At 51.1% G+C, this 17,962-nt stretch overlaps 1 protein-coding gene across 2 annotated transcripts in view; it reads left to right on the top strand.

Moving 5' to 3' along the window:
* The window catches only part of OPA3 (outer mitochondrial membrane lipid metabolism regulator OPA3), a 58,288-nt gene that overhangs the window by 17,507 nt on the left and 22,819 nt on the right, over positions 1–17,962 (top strand). The window contains exon 2 of one of the 2 annotated variants that reach the window (XM_054463703.2): positions 12,883–17,617. The exons of the other annotated variant lie outside the window; for it this stretch is intronic. Coding sequence (XP_054319678.1) covers positions 12,883–13,280 — 398 coding nt within the window. The 3' untranslated portion in view covers positions 13,281–17,617. Of the gene's footprint in view, positions 1–12,882; positions 17,618–17,962 lie in introns of those variants that run through there. 2 annotated transcript variants of the gene reach the window in all.

The raw sequence follows: 17,962 nt of genomic DNA, 5'->3' as shown, positions 1-17,962 counted from the left end.
CTTGTATGTCTTTGTCAGATTTGATTGATTGATTGATTGATTGATTTGATTAAGACCAAGTGTCACTCTGTCACCCAGGCTGGAGTACAGTGGCAGGATCATGGCTCACTGCACCCTTGAACCTGGGGGCTCAAGTGATCCTCCTAACTGAGCCTTCTGAGTAGCTGGGGCCACAGGCACACACCACCACGTACAGCTAATTTAAAAATCTTTTTGTGGCCGGGCGCGGTGGCTCACGGCTGTAATCCCAGCGTCTGGGAGGCCGAGGCAGGTGTATCACCTAAGGTCGGGAGTTCAAGACCAGCCTGACCAATATGGTGAAACCCCGTCTCTACTAGGATTATAAAAATTAGCCATAATTAGACTAAATACAAAAGTTAGTCTCACTCTGTCACCCAGGCTGGAGTGCAATGACATGATCTCAGCTCACTGCAACCTCCGCCTCCCAGGTTCAAGCGATTCTCCTGCCTTGGCCTCCTGAGTAGCTGGGATTACAGGGGCATGCCACCATGCCCAGCTAATTTTTGTATTTTTAGTAGAGATGGGGTTTTACCATGTTGGCCAGGCTGGTCTCGAACTCCTGACCTCAGGTGATCCACCCACCTCGGCCTCCCAAAGTGCTGAGATTACAGGCGTGAGCCACCACGCCCAGCCACTAGACATCAAATTATGTAATGCGTGCTGTTTTGGTCAGTGGTATACTAATAGAAATTGCGTGATAATACAATCCAAGAGAAAAGTTTTTTTTTTTTTTTTTTTTTTTTGAGACGGACTCTTGCTCTATCAGCAGGCTGCAGTGCAGTGGTGCAATCTCGGCTCACTGCAACCTCCGCCTCCCAGGTTCAAGCAATTCTCCTACCTCAGCCTCCCAAGTAGCTGGGACTACAGGCGCGTGCCACCACGCCCAGCTAATTTTTTTTTTTTCTTTATTTTTAGTAGAGATGGGGTTTCACCATGTTGGCCAGGATGGTCTCAATCTCTTGACCTTGTGATCCGCCCACCTCGGTCTCCCAAAGTGCTGGGATTACAGGCGTGAGCCACCACGCCCGGCCAAGAAAAGTTTTAACTAAAATCACAAAGAATGAAATTTTTAATTTTAATTTATAGATACATTTTTGTTTCAGAGACATATGATAGGACATTTGAGCATAAAAAAGTCACATTAGGATAAAACTTTATAGAGAAAGTAAAATGTAGGTGGAACTTCAAAGACAGCAGGGAACAATGCAAACTCTTAAAAAAGAGCTACTTGGTGTATTTTTAAATGGCTTTGGAGGGAGACAGAGAAGCAGGGGTCTGGGAGCCACTGGGATGTCTTTGACCCAGATCCTTCCCATCTTCATCACCTCATGGCCAGGCTCACAGCTAAGCAGAGCCCCTATCTGGACCTCAGTGGCAGGTGTGGTTTTGTCCCCAGCAACACCATGCAGGGTCACTGGAGTTCAAGGCCAAGGCTGAGTGGGCTCTTGACGTCTGCGTTGCCCACCAGGCCCATGCCATAGGAACAGGCTTGTTTTCAGTGTGGCACTTGCCCCCTGGGCTGTTCTCAGAGTCCTCCTGGTTTACCCCCAGTCAAGGAGGGATCCTGGGCTTAACCCCACCCTCAGTCACCTTGCACGTGTGGTCCTAGTCTCCAGTTCCTTCTGCTTCTTGCCACCGCCCTTTCCCTCCTCCTCTTCCTCCCTTACCTGCCCCCTTCCAGGGTGCCTAGGTCTCAGCAGCTTCCCTGCTGGCTCAGTTACCTCTCAGCCATCTGCTCCCGCCTCAAGGCTTGCATTGATTCCCTCCCCTTCTGCCTAGTCGCATACCCTCCCAACCCCCCCACCACCACCCCCACCCTGCTGCTTCCCTTTGTTCTTGTGGCTTCTGCTGTCTTTCCATCCAGGACTGCTATTTTATTGGGTCTTGAGGAGGGAGCAGAGGTGCAGAGGTATAGGCTTAACCTATGGAATTCTGGGGGCCAAGGTGGCTTGTTTGATTTTTTTGAAAAATGTTTTAATTATCTGTTTTCACCGGCACAGTGGCGCACACCGATAATCCCAGCACTTTGGGAGGCCAAGGCAGGCCGATTGCTTGAGCTCAGGAGTTCAAGACCAGCCTGGGCAACATGACAAAATCTCATCTGTATTTAAAAAAAAAAAAAAAAAAAAGACCAGGCACAGTGGCTCACACCTGTAATCCCAGCACTTTGGGAGGCCGAGGCAGGTGGATCATGAGGTCAGAAGTCTGAGACCAGCCTGGCCAACATGGTGAAACCCCGTCTCTACTAAAAGTACAAAAATTAGCAGGGCATGGTGGCGCGCGCCTGTAGTCCCAGCTACTCAGGAGGCTGAGGCAGGAGAATTGCTTGAACCCGGGAGGTGAAGGTTGCAGTGAGCCAAGATTGCATCATTGCACTCCAACTGGGGCAACAAGAGTCTCTGTCTCAAAAAAAAAAAAATTAGCCAGGCATGCTGGTTCTCGCCTGTAGTCCCAGCTACTTGGGAGGCTGAGGTGGGAGGACTGTTTGATCCCTGGGATTCCAGGCCACAGTGAGCCATGATCCTGCTACTGTACTCCAGTCTGGGTGACAGAGTGAAACCCTGTCTCAAAACAAAGACAAAAAACAAGACTTCCTTACTCTATTTCAGTTGCTGACAGAAATGCTGAAATTTGTGAGATTATAGTGTCAGAGGGTCTCTCTTGGCTTTTTAATTGTTATCATAGGCCGGGTGCGGTGGCTCACACCTGTAATCCCAGCACTTTGGGAGGCCGAGGCGGGTGGATCACGAGGTCAGGAGATTGAGACCATCCTGGCTAACACTGTGAAACCCCATCTCTACTAAAAATACAAACATTAGCCAGGTGTGGTGGCGGGCGCCTGTATTCCCAGCTACTCAGGAGGCTGAGGTAGGAGAACGGTGTGGACCTGGGAGGCAGAGCTTGCAGTGAGCCGAGATGGAGCCACTGCACTCCAGCCTGGGCAACAGAGCGAGACTCTGACTCTAAAACAAACAAACAAAAAAGTTGTTATCATACACTATGCTGCAGGATTAGGGAGCCCAGCAAGGCCTTTCGCACCTGGACAGGTGAACCTGGCATAAATGCCCAGAAGCAGAATGACTGACTCCAGGGTGTGCACAGATTTACACTTACACCAGCAAATGGGCGAGAAGGTCCATTTCCTCACAGTCGAGCCACCTGGGGGCTGTTTCTGTTTTTGTTTTTCTACTTTGAACTAATTTTAGAACCACAGAAGAGTTACAATAAAAGTACAGAGAGTTCCCACATACCTTTCACCCAGAGTCTCCGGATGATATGATAACATTTTACATAACCACAATGCAATGAGGCGACCCAGGAAATTAACACTGGTATAAAGCCTGCAGGCCTCATTCCTATCTCAGCAGTGTTTCCACTGGTGTCCTTTTCTGCCTGTTCCAGGATCTTCTCCAGAAACGCACGTTCATTTAGGTGTCATTTCTTTTATTTATTTATATATTTTTTGAGACTGAGTCTCGCTGTGTCACCCAGGCTGGGCAGTGGCGCGATCTCGGCTCACTGCAACCTCTGCCTCCCGGGTTCAAGCGATTCTCCTGCCTCAGCCTCCCGAGTAGCTGAGATTACAGGCATGCGCCATCACACCCAGCTAATTTTTGTATTTTTAGTAGAGATGGGGTTTCACCAGGCTGATCTCAAACTCCCGACCTCAGGTGATCTGTCCACCTAAGCTTCCCAAAGTGTTGGGATTACAGGCGTGAGCCACTGCGCCTGGCCTGGAGTATGGTTTCTACTGAATGCTTATTGCTTTCACACCCTCATAAAGTTGAAAAACTGCAAGTTGAACCATTATAAGTCAGGGACTGTATGTACTTAGGCTAAACAGTCTGATAGTTGTGTAGTTTATGATAGTAGAAAACCCAGCAGCTTCTTTTTCTTTTCTTTTTTTTTTTTTTTTTTTTTTTTTGAGATGGAGTCTTGCTCTGTCGCCCAGGCTGGAGTGCAGTGGCACAATCTTGGCTCACTGCAACCTCCGCCTCCTGGGTCCAGGTGATTCTCCTGCCAGCCTCCCGAGTAGCTGGGATTACAGGCAGGCGTCACCATACCCGGCTAATTTTTGTATTTTTAGTAGAGATGGGGTTTCACCATGCTGGCCAGGCTGGTCTCGAACACCTGACCTCGTGATCTGCCAGCCTCGGCCTCCTAAAGTGCTGGCATTACAGGTGTGAGCCACCGCGCCCGGCCCCCAGCTGCTTCTTTTTCTACCTCAATTTCTGCTTCCCCCAGGTAGCCACTGTAACTCTTTCAGCTATTTTTTTGGTATTTATCATATTTCTTTTTTTTGTTGTTGAGACGGAGTCTCGCCCTGTCACTCAGGCTGGAGTGCAGTGGTGCGATCTCAGCTCACTGCTACCTCCGCCTCCTGGGTTCAAGAGATTCTCCTGCCTCAGCCTCCTGAGTAGCTGGGATTACAGGCGTGCGCCACCACGCCCAGCTAATTTGTTTTTTTGTCTTTAGTAGAGACAGGGTTTCATCATGTTGGCCAGACTGGTCTTGAACTCCTGACCTCATGATCCACCCGCTTTGGCCTCCCAAAGTGCTGGGATTTCAGGTGTGAGCCACCGCCCCCGGCCTATCATATTTCTTAATAAGGGAATTTCTTTTTCCTTTTTCTTTTCTTTTCTTTTTTTTTTTTTTTTTTTTGAGATGGAGTCTCACTGTATCACCCAGGCTGGAGTGCAGCACCATCTCAGCTCACTGCAGCCTCTGCCTCCTGGATTCAAGCGATTCTCCTGCCTCAGCCTCCCGAGTAGCTGGGATTACAGGTGCGCATCACCACTGCCAGCTAATTTTTTATTTTTAGTAGAGATGGAGTTTCGCCATGTTGGCCAGGCTGGTCTTGAACTCCTGACCTCAAATGATCCGCTGCCTCGGCCTCTTAAGTGCTGGGATTATTATAGGCGTGAGCCATCATGCCTGGCTCTAATAAGAGAATTTCTAAACATTCCTCATTTGGAAATTTTTTTCTCATCTTTTATGATTTCTTCCCCATCTTTTATTTTTTTATTTTTATTTTATTTTATTATTTATTTATTTATTTATTTTTGAGATGGAGTGTCGCTCTGTTGCCCAGGCTGGAGTGCATTGGCATGGTCTCAGCTCACTGCAGCCTCTGCCTCCGGGGTTCAAACGATTCTCTTGCCTCAGCCTCCCGGGTAGCTGGGATTACAGACGCCTGCCACCACGCCCAGCTAATTTTTGTATTTTTAGTAGAGACGGGGTTTCACCATATTGGTCAGGCTGGTTGCGAACTCCTGACCTCAGGTGATCTGCCTGCCTCGGCCTCCCAAAGTGCTGGGATCTTCCCCATCTTTTATTATCAGCTGACTTCCTTGTATGGAAGATAAGGATTTGATGTTTTTCCTTTCCCTCTCCCATATTCAATAACCTCTCCCTCCTTACTAGTAAACCGTTCCGGTTACCGGTTCCACGGGATTTAGCCTCTCAGTAGCCTGCATGTTCATCATGGCCCTCTTGCCATCAGGGGCTCTAGCAGTCACTACTGTGTCCTTATGACGATCCTTCACCATCGCGTAGTGGACCCTATGAGGAATACCTTCCCTTCATTTTACGAGGAAGCAGCCATCGTGTGCAGGCGTGTTCCCAATAGTGGGGAAGAGGTGCTTTGTCCTTTTTTTTTTTTTCTTTTTTGAGATGGAGTTTTGCTCTTGTTGCCCAGGCTGGAGTGCAGTGACATGATCTCGGCTCACCGCAACCTCCACCTCCCAGGTTCAAGCGATTCTCCTGCCCCAGCCTCCCGAGTAGCTGGGATTACAGGCATGCGCCACCATGCCTGGCTAATTTTGTATTTTTAGCAGAGACAGGGTTTCTCCATGTTGGTCAGGCTGGTTTTGAACTCCCAACCTCAGGTGATCCACCCACCTCGGCCTCCCAAAGTGCTGGGATTACAGGCGAGAGCCACTGCGCCTGGCCTGTCCTATTTGTCCATAAGCTCCCGAGCCCCGGTCCCCCACCATGGAGGGAGCTGTTTCGTCTTAGCAGCACATTTCCTGAGGAAAGGGTTGCATTCCAGCCACCTGCAGTTTCATGCTCAGAAAAATCTTGAACAATAGTTAACTGTGGCCAAGTACGTCACTTTACTTGACTCCGTGGGTTAAGATATCCCTCCTTTCCCCGGGAAATCTCTCTGGGCTTGGTCAGCCACTGTGTTGTGACCTAGAGTGTCTGAAGTGCCTGTGGCCTGGAGCTCCGGGGCAGAGAGAGATCTGAGCATAGGAGTTTGGGTCCTGAAGTTCTGAGTGGCCCCTGGAAGTAGATGTGACAGTCAAGTGAGAAGAGGGCTTGGGAAATGGTACCCTGAGAAATGACAGCCACTGAGGCCGAGGAAAGGGTCTATATCAGAGACAGACGGGTGGAGGGGGGCTGGAGCCAATCCAGGAAATCCAGGAGGAGGGGCGATGCACAGTGCCACATTCTCGAAGGGACAGATAACACCAAAAGCATCAGGGGAGAGAGAAGGGGGACGGGGGAGCCAGAGACGGGGAGCCATACCCATTGTCCATGGCCACCTCCTGGGCACCTCCACAGATCAGCTTTCTCATTAAGTGCCTGCTCTGTGCCTATCTGGGGCTGGGGACAGTGCAGTGACCAAGTTAGCCTCAGGCTCTGCCTGCATCGGCCTCACAGTCCAGTTGGAGAGACAGACTTGTCACCATGCAGTGAGGACCCAGAGCAGTCAGAGCTTGGATAGAGGAGCTCAGGGGTCTGGAGGTCAGGGAAGGCTTCCTGGAGGAGGGGACATCTGAGTTGGGATTCTCCAGTATGGAAGACAGATGAAAGGGAATGAGTCTGGAGGGAGAGAGTTCAGGGAGGAGACAGAAAATGATTCTATGTAACCCAAGAGTAGATTCAGACCAGTGGGTAGGATGTACTTCCAGGAATAAAATTCCTAACAGGAGTCAGGAAGAGGATATTAGGTTAACATTTACAAACTGAGCATTTTCTCCCTTACTGTGTCATTGCCATTCTCCCAATCCTGCCAGTTGAGTATTTTGATCCCCAGTTTTGCTAAGGAAACACCAAGGCTCAGCTTGCATATCCAGAAAGTGACAGAACCAGGATTTGAGTCCATCCAGGTCTGTGTGACTCCAAAGTTCTTGCTGCCATTTATTAAGGCTGGCCTCGTGTTAAGCCCAGGGAGCTCTGAGAACCTTGAGAATGTGTCTGACGCAGCCTATGGTTCAGGAGGGCTTCCTGGAGGAAGGGACAGTCCAGCTGAGATCTAAAAGAAGAATTGGGAAAAGACAGGAAGAGAGAAATGGAGGGGGCCAGGTACGGTGGCTCACACCTGTAATCCCAGCGCTTTGGGAGGCTGAGGCGGGTGGATCACGTGAGGTCAGGAGTTCGAGACCAGCCTGGTCAACATGGTGAAACCCTGTTTCTACCAAAATATACAAAAATTAGCCAGGTGTGGTGGTATGTGTCTGTAGTCCCAGCTACATGGGAGGCTGAGGTGAGAGAATCACTTGAACCCGGGAAGTGGAGGTTGCAGTGAGCCGAGATCGTGCCACTGCAGTCCACCTGGGACAGCATGGCGAGACTCCATCTCAAAAAAAAAAAGAAAAAGAGGGAAAGGAAGAAAAAGAGAGAAGAGAAAGAAAGAAAAGAAAGAAAGAAAGAAAGACCATTGTCCAAATTCTTTTAAGTAATAGAGAAAGTAGGAATACTGACTTACTCATTTTATGAGTCCAATAGAATACTGATATCAAAGCCTGATAAAGTCATTACAGAAAAGGAAAATTATATTACAGAAAAGGAAAATTATAGGTTAAGATCTCTCATGAAGTTGGAGTTAGGCCAGACACGGTGGCTTATACCTGTAGTCCCAGTACTTTGGGAGGCCAAGGTGGACGGATCACTTGAGGTCAGGAGTTCAAGACCAGCCTGGCCAACATGGCAAAATCCTGTCTCTACTAAAAATACAAAAATTAGTCGGACATGGTGGTGGGCACCTGTAATCCCAGCTACTTGGGAGGCTCAGGCAGGAGAATCACTCGAACCCGGGAGGTGGAGGTTGCAGTGAGCCAAGATCGAGCCACTGCACTCCAGCCTGGGCAACAACAGCAAGACTCTGTATCAAAAAAAAAAAAAAAAGCACCAAAGTCTCATGAAGCAGCACTCAGAGGATCTCCTCTCTGCCTTAGTCACACCACACTGGAGAGTGTTTCCATGGCCACTGCATTGCAGAGCGGAGATCAAGCCACTGCACTCCAGCCTTGGGGACAAAGTGAGACTCCGTCTGAAACAAACAAACAAACAAAAAAACAGAACATAGAATAATAAAAACTGCATACAAATCCCCTGTAGAAATGGGGGAGTGGAGAAAGGGCAGGCCGTGTGGGGGCAGAGTGCTCACCTTTCATAGTGGGGCTGGATTATGAGTAGGTAAGGATGGTGTAGATCTGAACAAGCCTTCAGTTGAAGAGCTCAGAAATGAGTGAGGTATGCTTACTACGGGCTGTCCAGGAGATGGCGCTAGGGGAAAACAGGCTGGCGACCGCAGTAGTTGAGGGTTCCTCTGCGGAGGGAACTTTGACTTTACATTTTATAGTTTGAGTACTTTGTTTTCTTGCAATGTGTTACTTTTATTTGCGGTGGGGGTTGGGGGTGGGACAACCGGTAATGGTAGGTTTGTTGGGATTAAAGGCTTGAGCTACCGCACCCAGCCAGTTTGTTCTTTTCTTCTCACCAATTCCTTTTGATTGCTGCGTGGAGGACAATTACAGAAGGTGAGGCTGGGGCCGGCAGGTGGGAAGGAGGCTGGAGGCAGGACTCACTTATGTGTTAAGCTTAGATCTAATGAGCATCATGCATGTGCCTGGTCTGGCACTGGGCAGTGCTGGGGACACAGCAGTGACCGTGACAGCCCTGGGCCCCGCCCTTGTGAGGCTTACAGGACAGTGGGGAGACTGATTGCAGACAAGTAACTGGATAGCCACTATTCCTGGTTGTGATAGGCACTCAGAAGGGGATAGACAGGCTGTATTCCTCCTATTCAGGAGGTCAGGGAGGGGAACGTTGGTCAGAGCTGGGATGGATCCTGGACCAGGACAGCAGAAGGGAATCCACTGGGAGAGATGTTCAAGATGCAGAATGGACCCAACACGCAGCTGAGAGGCCGTGGGAGAAGGGGAACAGCTGGGATGAGGCCCCCATCTCTAGCCGGGGGACAGGTGTGGGGCCAGGTGCTGGGTTCAGGTTTGGACGTGCTGAGTGTGAGAGGTCTAGGAGACACCTGGAGCATGTTGACCCCCGCAAGTCTGGTAAGTCCTCCAGCTTACCCTGTCCTGGCCCCTCACAGCTATCCCTTCTAGAATCACAGCCCTGTGATTCATCCCCACTTGGGCCTTGTTTCCTGAACCCCACATCTGACCGCTGGCCTGAGGGAGGATGCTGTCGGCCCCTGCTCTGAAAGCCCTGCAAGCCCATGCCTGCGCGTGCATACATACACACACACACACACCCCCTCTTGATTTGATTTCCTGTGGCCTGTGTATGTGCCCACTCCCACTGGCACACGTAGACCCACCTGCTGGCCCAGATCCCCATGCTTGGTCTGCACTGAGACACTTGCATTTCCATGCTGGGAACCTCACCCAGGAAGGCTAGAGGAGCTGGAACCCTCACCCCTCACCACTCTCTGGCCACTGTGCTAGGTGTCCCTGACATGAAGGAGGCAGTGACAGTTACGGGCCTAGCTCTGGGCCACCACCAGGGCTGGCGAGTGTCATTGTCAGGATGATGCTGTCCTTCCTGTGTTACAGAGGGGCCTCGGGGCAGGCTGTCATTGCCCAGGCAGCAGGTGGCGGAGCCCCGGGGGGACCCCAGATCAGCCTGACCCTAAGACCTCAGTGTGGGAGGGGTCTCCACAGCCTGGACCCCAGGAACCCACAAGCCCAGGGCCTAAGCCACAGTCAGCTGTAACAGTCACTGCAGCAGCTGACAGTGACAGTGACTTCTCGGGCCCTAAGCTCGCGCCTCAGGTCTTCCCTCCAGCTCCAGCAGAGCTCCCCAAGCCTTCCTGCCACCCCACCCCTTTGAAGATGAAAAATGTGTAGTGGCTGGGCACAGTGGCTCTCTCCTGTCGTCCCAGTACTTTGGGAGGCTGAGGCGGGATGATTGCTTGAGCCCAGGAGTTCAAGACCCACTTTGGCAACATAGCAAGACCCAGTTTCTACCAAAAAAAAATTTAAAAACAGCCAGGCATGGTGGGGCACCTATAGTTCTAGCTGCTCCAGAGGCTGAGGCGGGAGGATTGCTTGAGTCTAGGTGTTCGAGGTTGCAGTGAACTGTGATGGAGCCGCTGCCTTCCATCCTGGACCACAGAGTGAGAGCCCATCTGTTAAATAAATAAGTAAATAAATAAATAAGATGGAATATGGCAAGACCCCGTCTCCACCCAAAAAAATAAAATTAGCCAGGCATGGTGGCATGCACCTGTTGTCTCAGCTACTCAGGAGGCTGAGGTGGGAAGACGACTCGAGCCTGGGAGGCGGAGGTTGCAGTGAGCCGAGATTGTTCCACGGCACTCCAGCCTGGGCGACAGAACGAGATCCTGTCTCAGAAAAAGAAAAAAAAAATTGTGTGCCCTCTAGTGCATTTTCAAGTTGACAAGTAAAACTTTTCTTCATAACCTTAAGTAGTTGTGAAGGATGGAATTTCTGGTTCTGGTGTGTTATGACACTGACATGTTCAAACAGCTGGTGCCTCCTTCCCTTCATATTTATTACAGTTCACATACAGTAATAATGATTTGATGCCTACCAATGTCTGGTTTAAAGATACATATATATATATAAAGGCCAGGCATAGTGGCTCACGACTGCAATCCCAGCACTTTGGGAGGCCGAGGCAGCCAGATCACTTGAGCCCAGGAGTTCAAGACCAGCCTAGGCAGCATACTGATAACCCCCATCTCTATTTTAAAAAAAATACAAAAATGACCAGGCGCAGTGGCTCACGCCTGTAATCCCAATACTTTGGGAGGCCGAGGTGGGCGGATCACGAGGTCAGGAGATCGAGACCATCCTGGCTAACACGGTGAAACCCCATCTCTACTAAAAATACAAAAAAATTAGCTGGGCGTGGTAGCGGGCGCCTGTAGTCCCAGCTACTCAGGAGGCTGAGGCAGGAGAATGGTGTGAACCCGGGTGCGGAGCTTGCAGTGAGCCGAGATCGCGCCACTGCACTCCAGCCTGGGCGACAGAGTGCGACTCCATCTCAAAAAAAAAAAAAAAAAAAATTAGCCAGGCATACCTGTAGTCCCAGCTACTCAAAGGACTGAGGTGGGAGGATCATTTGAGCCTGGAAGGTCGAGGCTGCAGTGAGCCATGATTGTGCCACTACACTCCAGCCTGGGTGACAAAGCAAGACCCCGTCTCGAAAATAATACAAATAAAAACAAGCTCTTCTTTTTCAGTCAGAAATTTCACATGGTTTCTTTTTGTTCATGTACTTTTGTATTTACAGTCCACATACCCATAGAATTCCATCTAATGATTTATATGTCGGCAACCAAAATACATACACAAATTTACATGTTAATTTCCTGTGAACATAAGGTTCTAAATGCTAAGTTATTTTCTTCTGGATTGAGTTAATTTTGAAATTATTAGTACGCAGTTACTTTAAAATGTTCATCTTTTGGATGGGCATGGTGGCTCACGGCTGTAATCCCAGCAGTTTGAGAGGCCAAGGCAGGTGGATCACGAGGTCAGACGATCGAGACCAGCCTGGCCAACATGGTGAAACCCCTTCTCTACTAAAAATACAAAAAATTAGACGGGCATGGTGGCACATGCCTGTAGTCCCAGCTACTCAGGAGGCTGAGGCAGGGGAATTGCTTGAACCTGGGAGGCGGAGGTTGCAGTGAGCCAAGACTGTGCCACTGCACTCCAGCCTGGCAACAGAGCGAGACTCCGTCTCTAAAACAACAACAACAAAAAGTTCATCTTTTATACATTTTCATGAATAATTTCTAAACCTTAAAAGTAAAAGGAGATGTTGCAAATGAGTCTGCAAAGGCACCAGACAAGGGTTCCCTCTGTGGTTTCATGTGCCCTTGGATGAATATTAATTGTTGCAGGAGTGAGTCAGGGTGCAGCATCAATTCTGCATTGGTTTTAAAGACTCAAGTGCTGAGAATCTTCCTTCATAAAGAAGCAGCTAGGCAAGGAAGGAGTTTTTGTTCCAGCAGCACCACTCACCTCTTGAGCTCCCACCAAGGTATGTGCCCAAAACCTCACTGTGAAGAGCTCGCAGCTCTTAGCTGCACCTTCAGGGCTGATGAAATTCTAGGATTGGAGCCATCAGACTTGCAAAAATGATTGATTATTACAAGTGTATCTAAGTGTTCAGAGGCACTTAGCATCGACTGCCACCTTAAGCTGCCCTTTGGAGCCAGAAGCCCCCTCCCCCACATCTGTAGCCCCAACTTTGCACTTTGGGAAAATAAGGCAAGAAAGGGGGTTGGTCTTTCTCCTGGGAAGTGGGTGGGGCGACAGTGCCCGGGCAGGACAGCCAGGATGGCAGTGGCTTAAGGGAGGAACACAGGGAACTAAGCATCTAGCAACTGGACCTTTACACCGTCCATGAACTTGGCGCTGTGGAAGCTCCTGGTGTCTCTCTTGGGGCGTGGCCCCTCAAGTCCGAGGACCTCCCTTCTGGGGCAGTGTTTCTTATTCCTGGCTGCTCGCTAGAATCGTCTGGTCTTTTAAAAGACCCCTGGGTTACCCAGGCTAGGTGACTGCATTCCCTGGGTGAGAGGGGTGGGGCTTGCAGGGGGCTCCCAGAGCGCAGCCTGACCCCTCTCTTCCCCCGCAGTGTACCACTGGGTGGAGATGCGGACCAAGATGCGCATCATGGGCTTCCGGGGCACGGTCATCAAGCCGCTGAACGAGGAGGCGGCAGCCGAGCTGGGCGCAGAGCTGCTGGGCGAAGCCACCATCTTCATCGTGGGCGGCGGCTGCCTAGTGCTGGAGTACTGGCGCCACCAGGCGCAGCAGCGCCACAAGGAGGAGGAGCAGCGTGCCGCCTGGAACGCGCTGCGGGACGAGGTGGGCCACCTGGCGCTGGCGCTGGAAGCGCTGCAGGCGCAGGTGCAGGCGGCGCCGCCACAGGGCGCCCTGGAGGAACTGCGCACAGAGCTGCAAGAGGTGCGCGCCCAGCTCTGCAGTCCCGGCCGGTCCGCGTCCCAGGCAGTGCCTGCGTCCAAGAAATAGGAGCTTGCTGGAACCTGAATTTGGACATGGCCTATGTACCTAACGTGGCCTTCTTCCCGCACCACCCTTGCCTGCGCTGGCCCAGTGGAAACCACCAGGATCTTGATGCAACTTGGCATTTGGTTACCCCTGCTGATGAGAGCAGCCGTTACCTGCCACTGGAACCAGCAGGTGAAGCGTTGCAACATAGCCCCCTCCATCATCCTTCACCCCCTATCCCCCACTCCAAACCAGGACGACCTGCAAGGTCCCAGCCAGCAGGACACCGTGGGCACTCTGGCAAATGAAAAAATGGAACCTGGTCTTGAGCTGAATCGATGTGTTATTGTTACCCCCACCCCCGGTTTACCTGATCAGTGTTAACCTTTACTGGGACACTCATCTGTTACACTGGAACACCCCCTTCTTTTTGTCAATCGGTAGACCACTGTAAGGAAATGCAGTGTGTTGCAGTGGCCTTTTCTCCCCCTCACCTTCTAAGGTCAGCTGTAGCTGAGCATCAATGCTTTCTTAAGGTGGAAAAAAAAGGTGCGGCTGGGAGCCTTGGCTCACGCCTGTAATCCTAGCACCTTGGGAGGCCGAGGCGGGCAGATCACTTGAGGTCAGGAGTTCCAGACCAGCCTGGCCAACATGGTGAAACCCCATCTCTACTAAAAATACAAAAATTAGCCGGGTGTGGTGGGGTGCGCCTGTAATCCCAGCTATTCGGGAGGCTGAGGCAGGAGAATTGCTTGAACCCATGAGGTGGAGGTTGCAGTGAGCCAAGATGGCACCACTGCACTCTAGCCTGGGCAACAGAGCAAGACACCGTCTTAAAACCAAAAGTTAACCGGGCGTGGTGGTGGGTGCCTGTAATCCTAGCTACTTGGGAGGCTGAGGCAGGAGAATTGCTTGAACTTGGGAGATGGAGGCCGAGATTGTACCACTGTATTCCAGCCCGGGTAACAGAGCAAGACTGTGTCTGAAAAAAAAAAAAAAATCCTGGCTGGGCATGGTGGCTCACACCTGCAATCCCAGCACTTTGGAAGGTCGAGGTGGGCGGGTCACTTGAGATCGGGAGGTCGGGAGCTCGAGACCAGCCTGACCAATATGATGAAACCCCGTCTCTACTAAAAATACAAAAATTAGCTGGGCATGGTGGCATGCACCTGTAATCCCAGCTACTTGGGAGGCTGAGACAGGAGAATTGCTTGAACCCGGGAGGCGGAGGTTGCAGTGAGCCGAGATTGTGCAGTTGCATGCCAGCCTGGGCAACGAGCAAAACTCCATCTTAAAAAAACCCACAAAAGGTCCTGGCCTGCAGTCAATCCATGGAATCATTGTACCTTCCCTTGAGACCCGAAGTGGACTATTCCAACAGAACCCCCTCATCCTTGAGTCTATGGCACAACGCACTGGAATGGCGCTACAGGATCTTTTCTGTGAATGTCCTCCAACCCCCTTTCCGTGGTGGGAAATTTGATCCTAACCAGGGCTAATCTAGCCTGTCCTTCAGCCTCAGCCTCCTATTTTCTTGTCCTCAGAGTCCCTGGAGCTTGTACTGTGTGGCATGTCCTTTCTTGCCTTCCCCACCTTGCCCAGTAGCATTTCTCAGGGCCCCAGTCGAATCCAAGCCCATGGATTCAATTGTCACATCCTTCATCTTCCATCCACGTCTCCTAATCTGTGTGCTTTTGCTTTCTTTCCTCGGAGCTGTGGACTGACCCTACAGCCCGTCTTCATGTAGCAGTACCCTCCCGCCTCCATAGCCCCCGGTCCCACCCCCATCCTACCAATTAGGCCACCAGGTGGCCTTAACTCCTTGATTAATTTCCTCCGGCTGCCATAACAGATCACCACTGGGTGGTGAACTTGATGGCTTAAGTCCAACAGGAATTTAATTCATACGGTTCTGGGGTCCAGAAGTCTGAAACCAAGGTGCTGACAGGGACACGCTCCCTCTTCCAGCTCCTGGTGATTCCAGGCCTTCCTTGGCTCTGCCTGGCCTTTTCCCTCTTCTATTTTGTCTCTTCCAAGAACACCTGTCATTGCATTTAGGGCCTATCTTAAGTTCAGGATGATCCCACCTCAAGACCTTTAATTACATCTTAAAAAACACTTTTTCCAAATAAACTGTCATAAGCACAGGTCCTGGGGGTTAGTATGTGGACTTGTCTGTTGGGGGCACACCATTGAAGCCATTCAGCCCACTATTCCTCATCCCAAGAGTATGCTGGCGTCCAGGTGCAGTGGCTCACACCTGTAATCCCAGCACTTTGGGAGACCAAGGCAGGAGGGATCTCTTTGAGCCCAGGAGCTGAAGACCAGCCTGGGCAACATAGTGAGACCCCATCTCTGCAAAAATAAAATAAAAAATTAGCCAGGTGCGGTGGTGCATGCCTGTAGTCCCAGCTACTTGGGAGGCTGAGGCAGGAGGATCACCTGAGCCCTGGAGGTCGAGGCTGCATCGAGCCGTGATCGCGCCACCACACTCTGGCCTGGATGACAGAGTGAGGCCCTTTCTCAGAAAAAAAGTACCCTGAGACTCCTGCCAACCCCGCGGGCCATTTGGCCTTCCTGCTAGCTGAGAGGAACAGTCTAGGAACCACCCTTTTCTACTGGGTTTCTCTTCCAGGATCTGCCACTTAAGCCGAAGGTGGTTGGGTCCCACTAGCCTGCAGTCTGTCCTTCCGACTATAGCTGTCTCCTCATTAGAGGAGCTGCAAGGTGATGAACAGCTGCTGAGGCTGTATCTGAGAACCATCATGTGGATCTCCACAATGGGTACAGAGCTTATTAAAATCAGGAGGGAAACTGGGAGGGTTCTGATGGGGAGAGGCCCAAGAGTCACCCTATGAGGTGGGGAAACTAAGGCCAGGGATAAGCAAAGGGACTTGCCAGAGATGCCACAGCCAGTGAGGGGCTGACTGCCCAGGGTGGTGAAGTAGTAGGGGCAGAGTGAGGGGCTTGGATTACCCCAGCTGCAGAGTGAGGAGGGAGAGGCGATGGCTGAGCAGAGGCTGGGAGGGTGGCGATCTCTACACAGAGACCCAGACCATCCCAGAGGTGGCGCTGACAGTGGGAGACCCTCTCTATCCCCTCTCAGAGCAGCCCCGAATCACACCTGAGATCATAGCATTGTGTAAACGGGGCGACCATTCCACCTGGGCCGCTCTTGGGAAGCTGCAGGCAAAAGTGGGAGGGCCGGGCTTCCCCCGACTTCCATCCTCACCTCCCTTCTCTAAAGAGGTAAAAATAGCCTGGACCAAGATCCGCCCAGATAGAAAGCCAAGAAACAGGTTCTGAAACCTTTTCTTTTCTTGTCTTCTCTTCTTTTTTCTTTTCTTTTCTTTCGGAGACAGAGTCTAGCTCCGTCACCCAGACTGGAGTGCAGTGGTGCAATCTCGGCTCACTGCAACTTCCACCTCCCAGGCTCAACTAATGCTCCTACCTCAGCTTCCAAAGTAGCTGGGATTACATGCGCCCACCACCCATGCCTGGCTAATTTTTGTATTTTAGTGGAGACGGGGTTTCTCCAGGTTGCCCAGGCTGGTCTTGAACTCCTGACCTCAGGTAATCCGCCCACCTCAGCCTCCCAAAGTTCTGGGAGTACAGGCATGAGCCACTGTGCCTGGCCTGAAACAGCATTTCAGTTCCTTCTGGAAGAGGGGGAGAAGCTGGAGCAGAGGGAACTGACTGAGTGGGTCCTTAGTGGGGCTGTGTTTAAAACTGGGAGTGACCCAGGCCGGCTCACGCCTGTCATCCCAGCACTTTGAGAGGCCAAGGCGGACTGATCGCATGATGTTAGGAGATCGAGACCAGCCTGGTCAACATGGCAAAACCCCGTCTCTACTAAAAATACAAAAATTAGCTAGGCGTGGTGGCACATTCCTGAATCCCAGCTACTCGGGAGGCTGAGGCACGAGAATTGCTTGAACCCAGGGGGCGGAGGTTGCAGTGAGCTGAGATGGTGCCACTGCACTCCAGCCTGGGTGACAGAGTGAGACTCTGTCTCACCAAAAAACAAACAAAAAAACAGGTGGGAATGTGAAGACAGGCAGGAGCTCCAATTCCTGACCCCAGTGCTGTTCTGACCCGGATGGAGTGCTGCTCTCACATCTCAGAGACTTCACACTCAGCCCTGCCCTGCCCTGACAGGCAGCCAGTCCTCGTGGGCAGCAGGGCCATCTACTTCCCCCACTGCGGTGTCGGGGTGGCCAGGGTGTGTGGAAATGGAAAGAACGTCCTCTCAAAATGCAAGAGGCCAGAGGATGGTTCACTGCTCGTGTGTTCTACTAGCTAAAATTCTGTGTACCTTGCAATTTGGGGAGAGGGGTTAGAATAAATTTGTAAATGAAGCTGATTGTCTTCAAGTTGATGCATTCTTTTTTCATATTTAAAAAGTCCTTGGGGCTGGGCGCAGTGGCTCACGCCTGTAATCCCAGCACTTTGGGAGGCCAAGGCGGGTGGATCACCTGAGGTCAGGAGTTCAAGACCAACCTGACCAACATGGTGAAACCTCGTCTCTACTAAAAATACAAAAATTAGGCAGGCATGGTGGTGCGCACCTGTAATCCCACCTACTCGGGAGGCTGAGGCAGGAGAATCGCTTGAACCCGGGAGGCGGAGGTTGCAGTGAGCCGAGATCATGCCATTATACTCCAGCCTGGGCGACAGAGCGAGACTTCGTCTCTAAATAAATA

The sequence above is a fragment of the Pongo pygmaeus genome, chromosome 20 (genome assembly GCF_028885625.2).
Source record: "Pongo pygmaeus isolate AG05252 chromosome 20, NHGRI_mPonPyg2-v2.0_pri, whole genome shotgun sequence".
Lineage (NCBI taxonomy): Eukaryota > Metazoa > Chordata > Mammalia > Primates > Hominidae > Pongo > Pongo pygmaeus.
The sequence above is the reverse complement of the archived record's forward strand: the minus strand, read 5'-3'. Positions and strand labels throughout refer to the sequence as shown.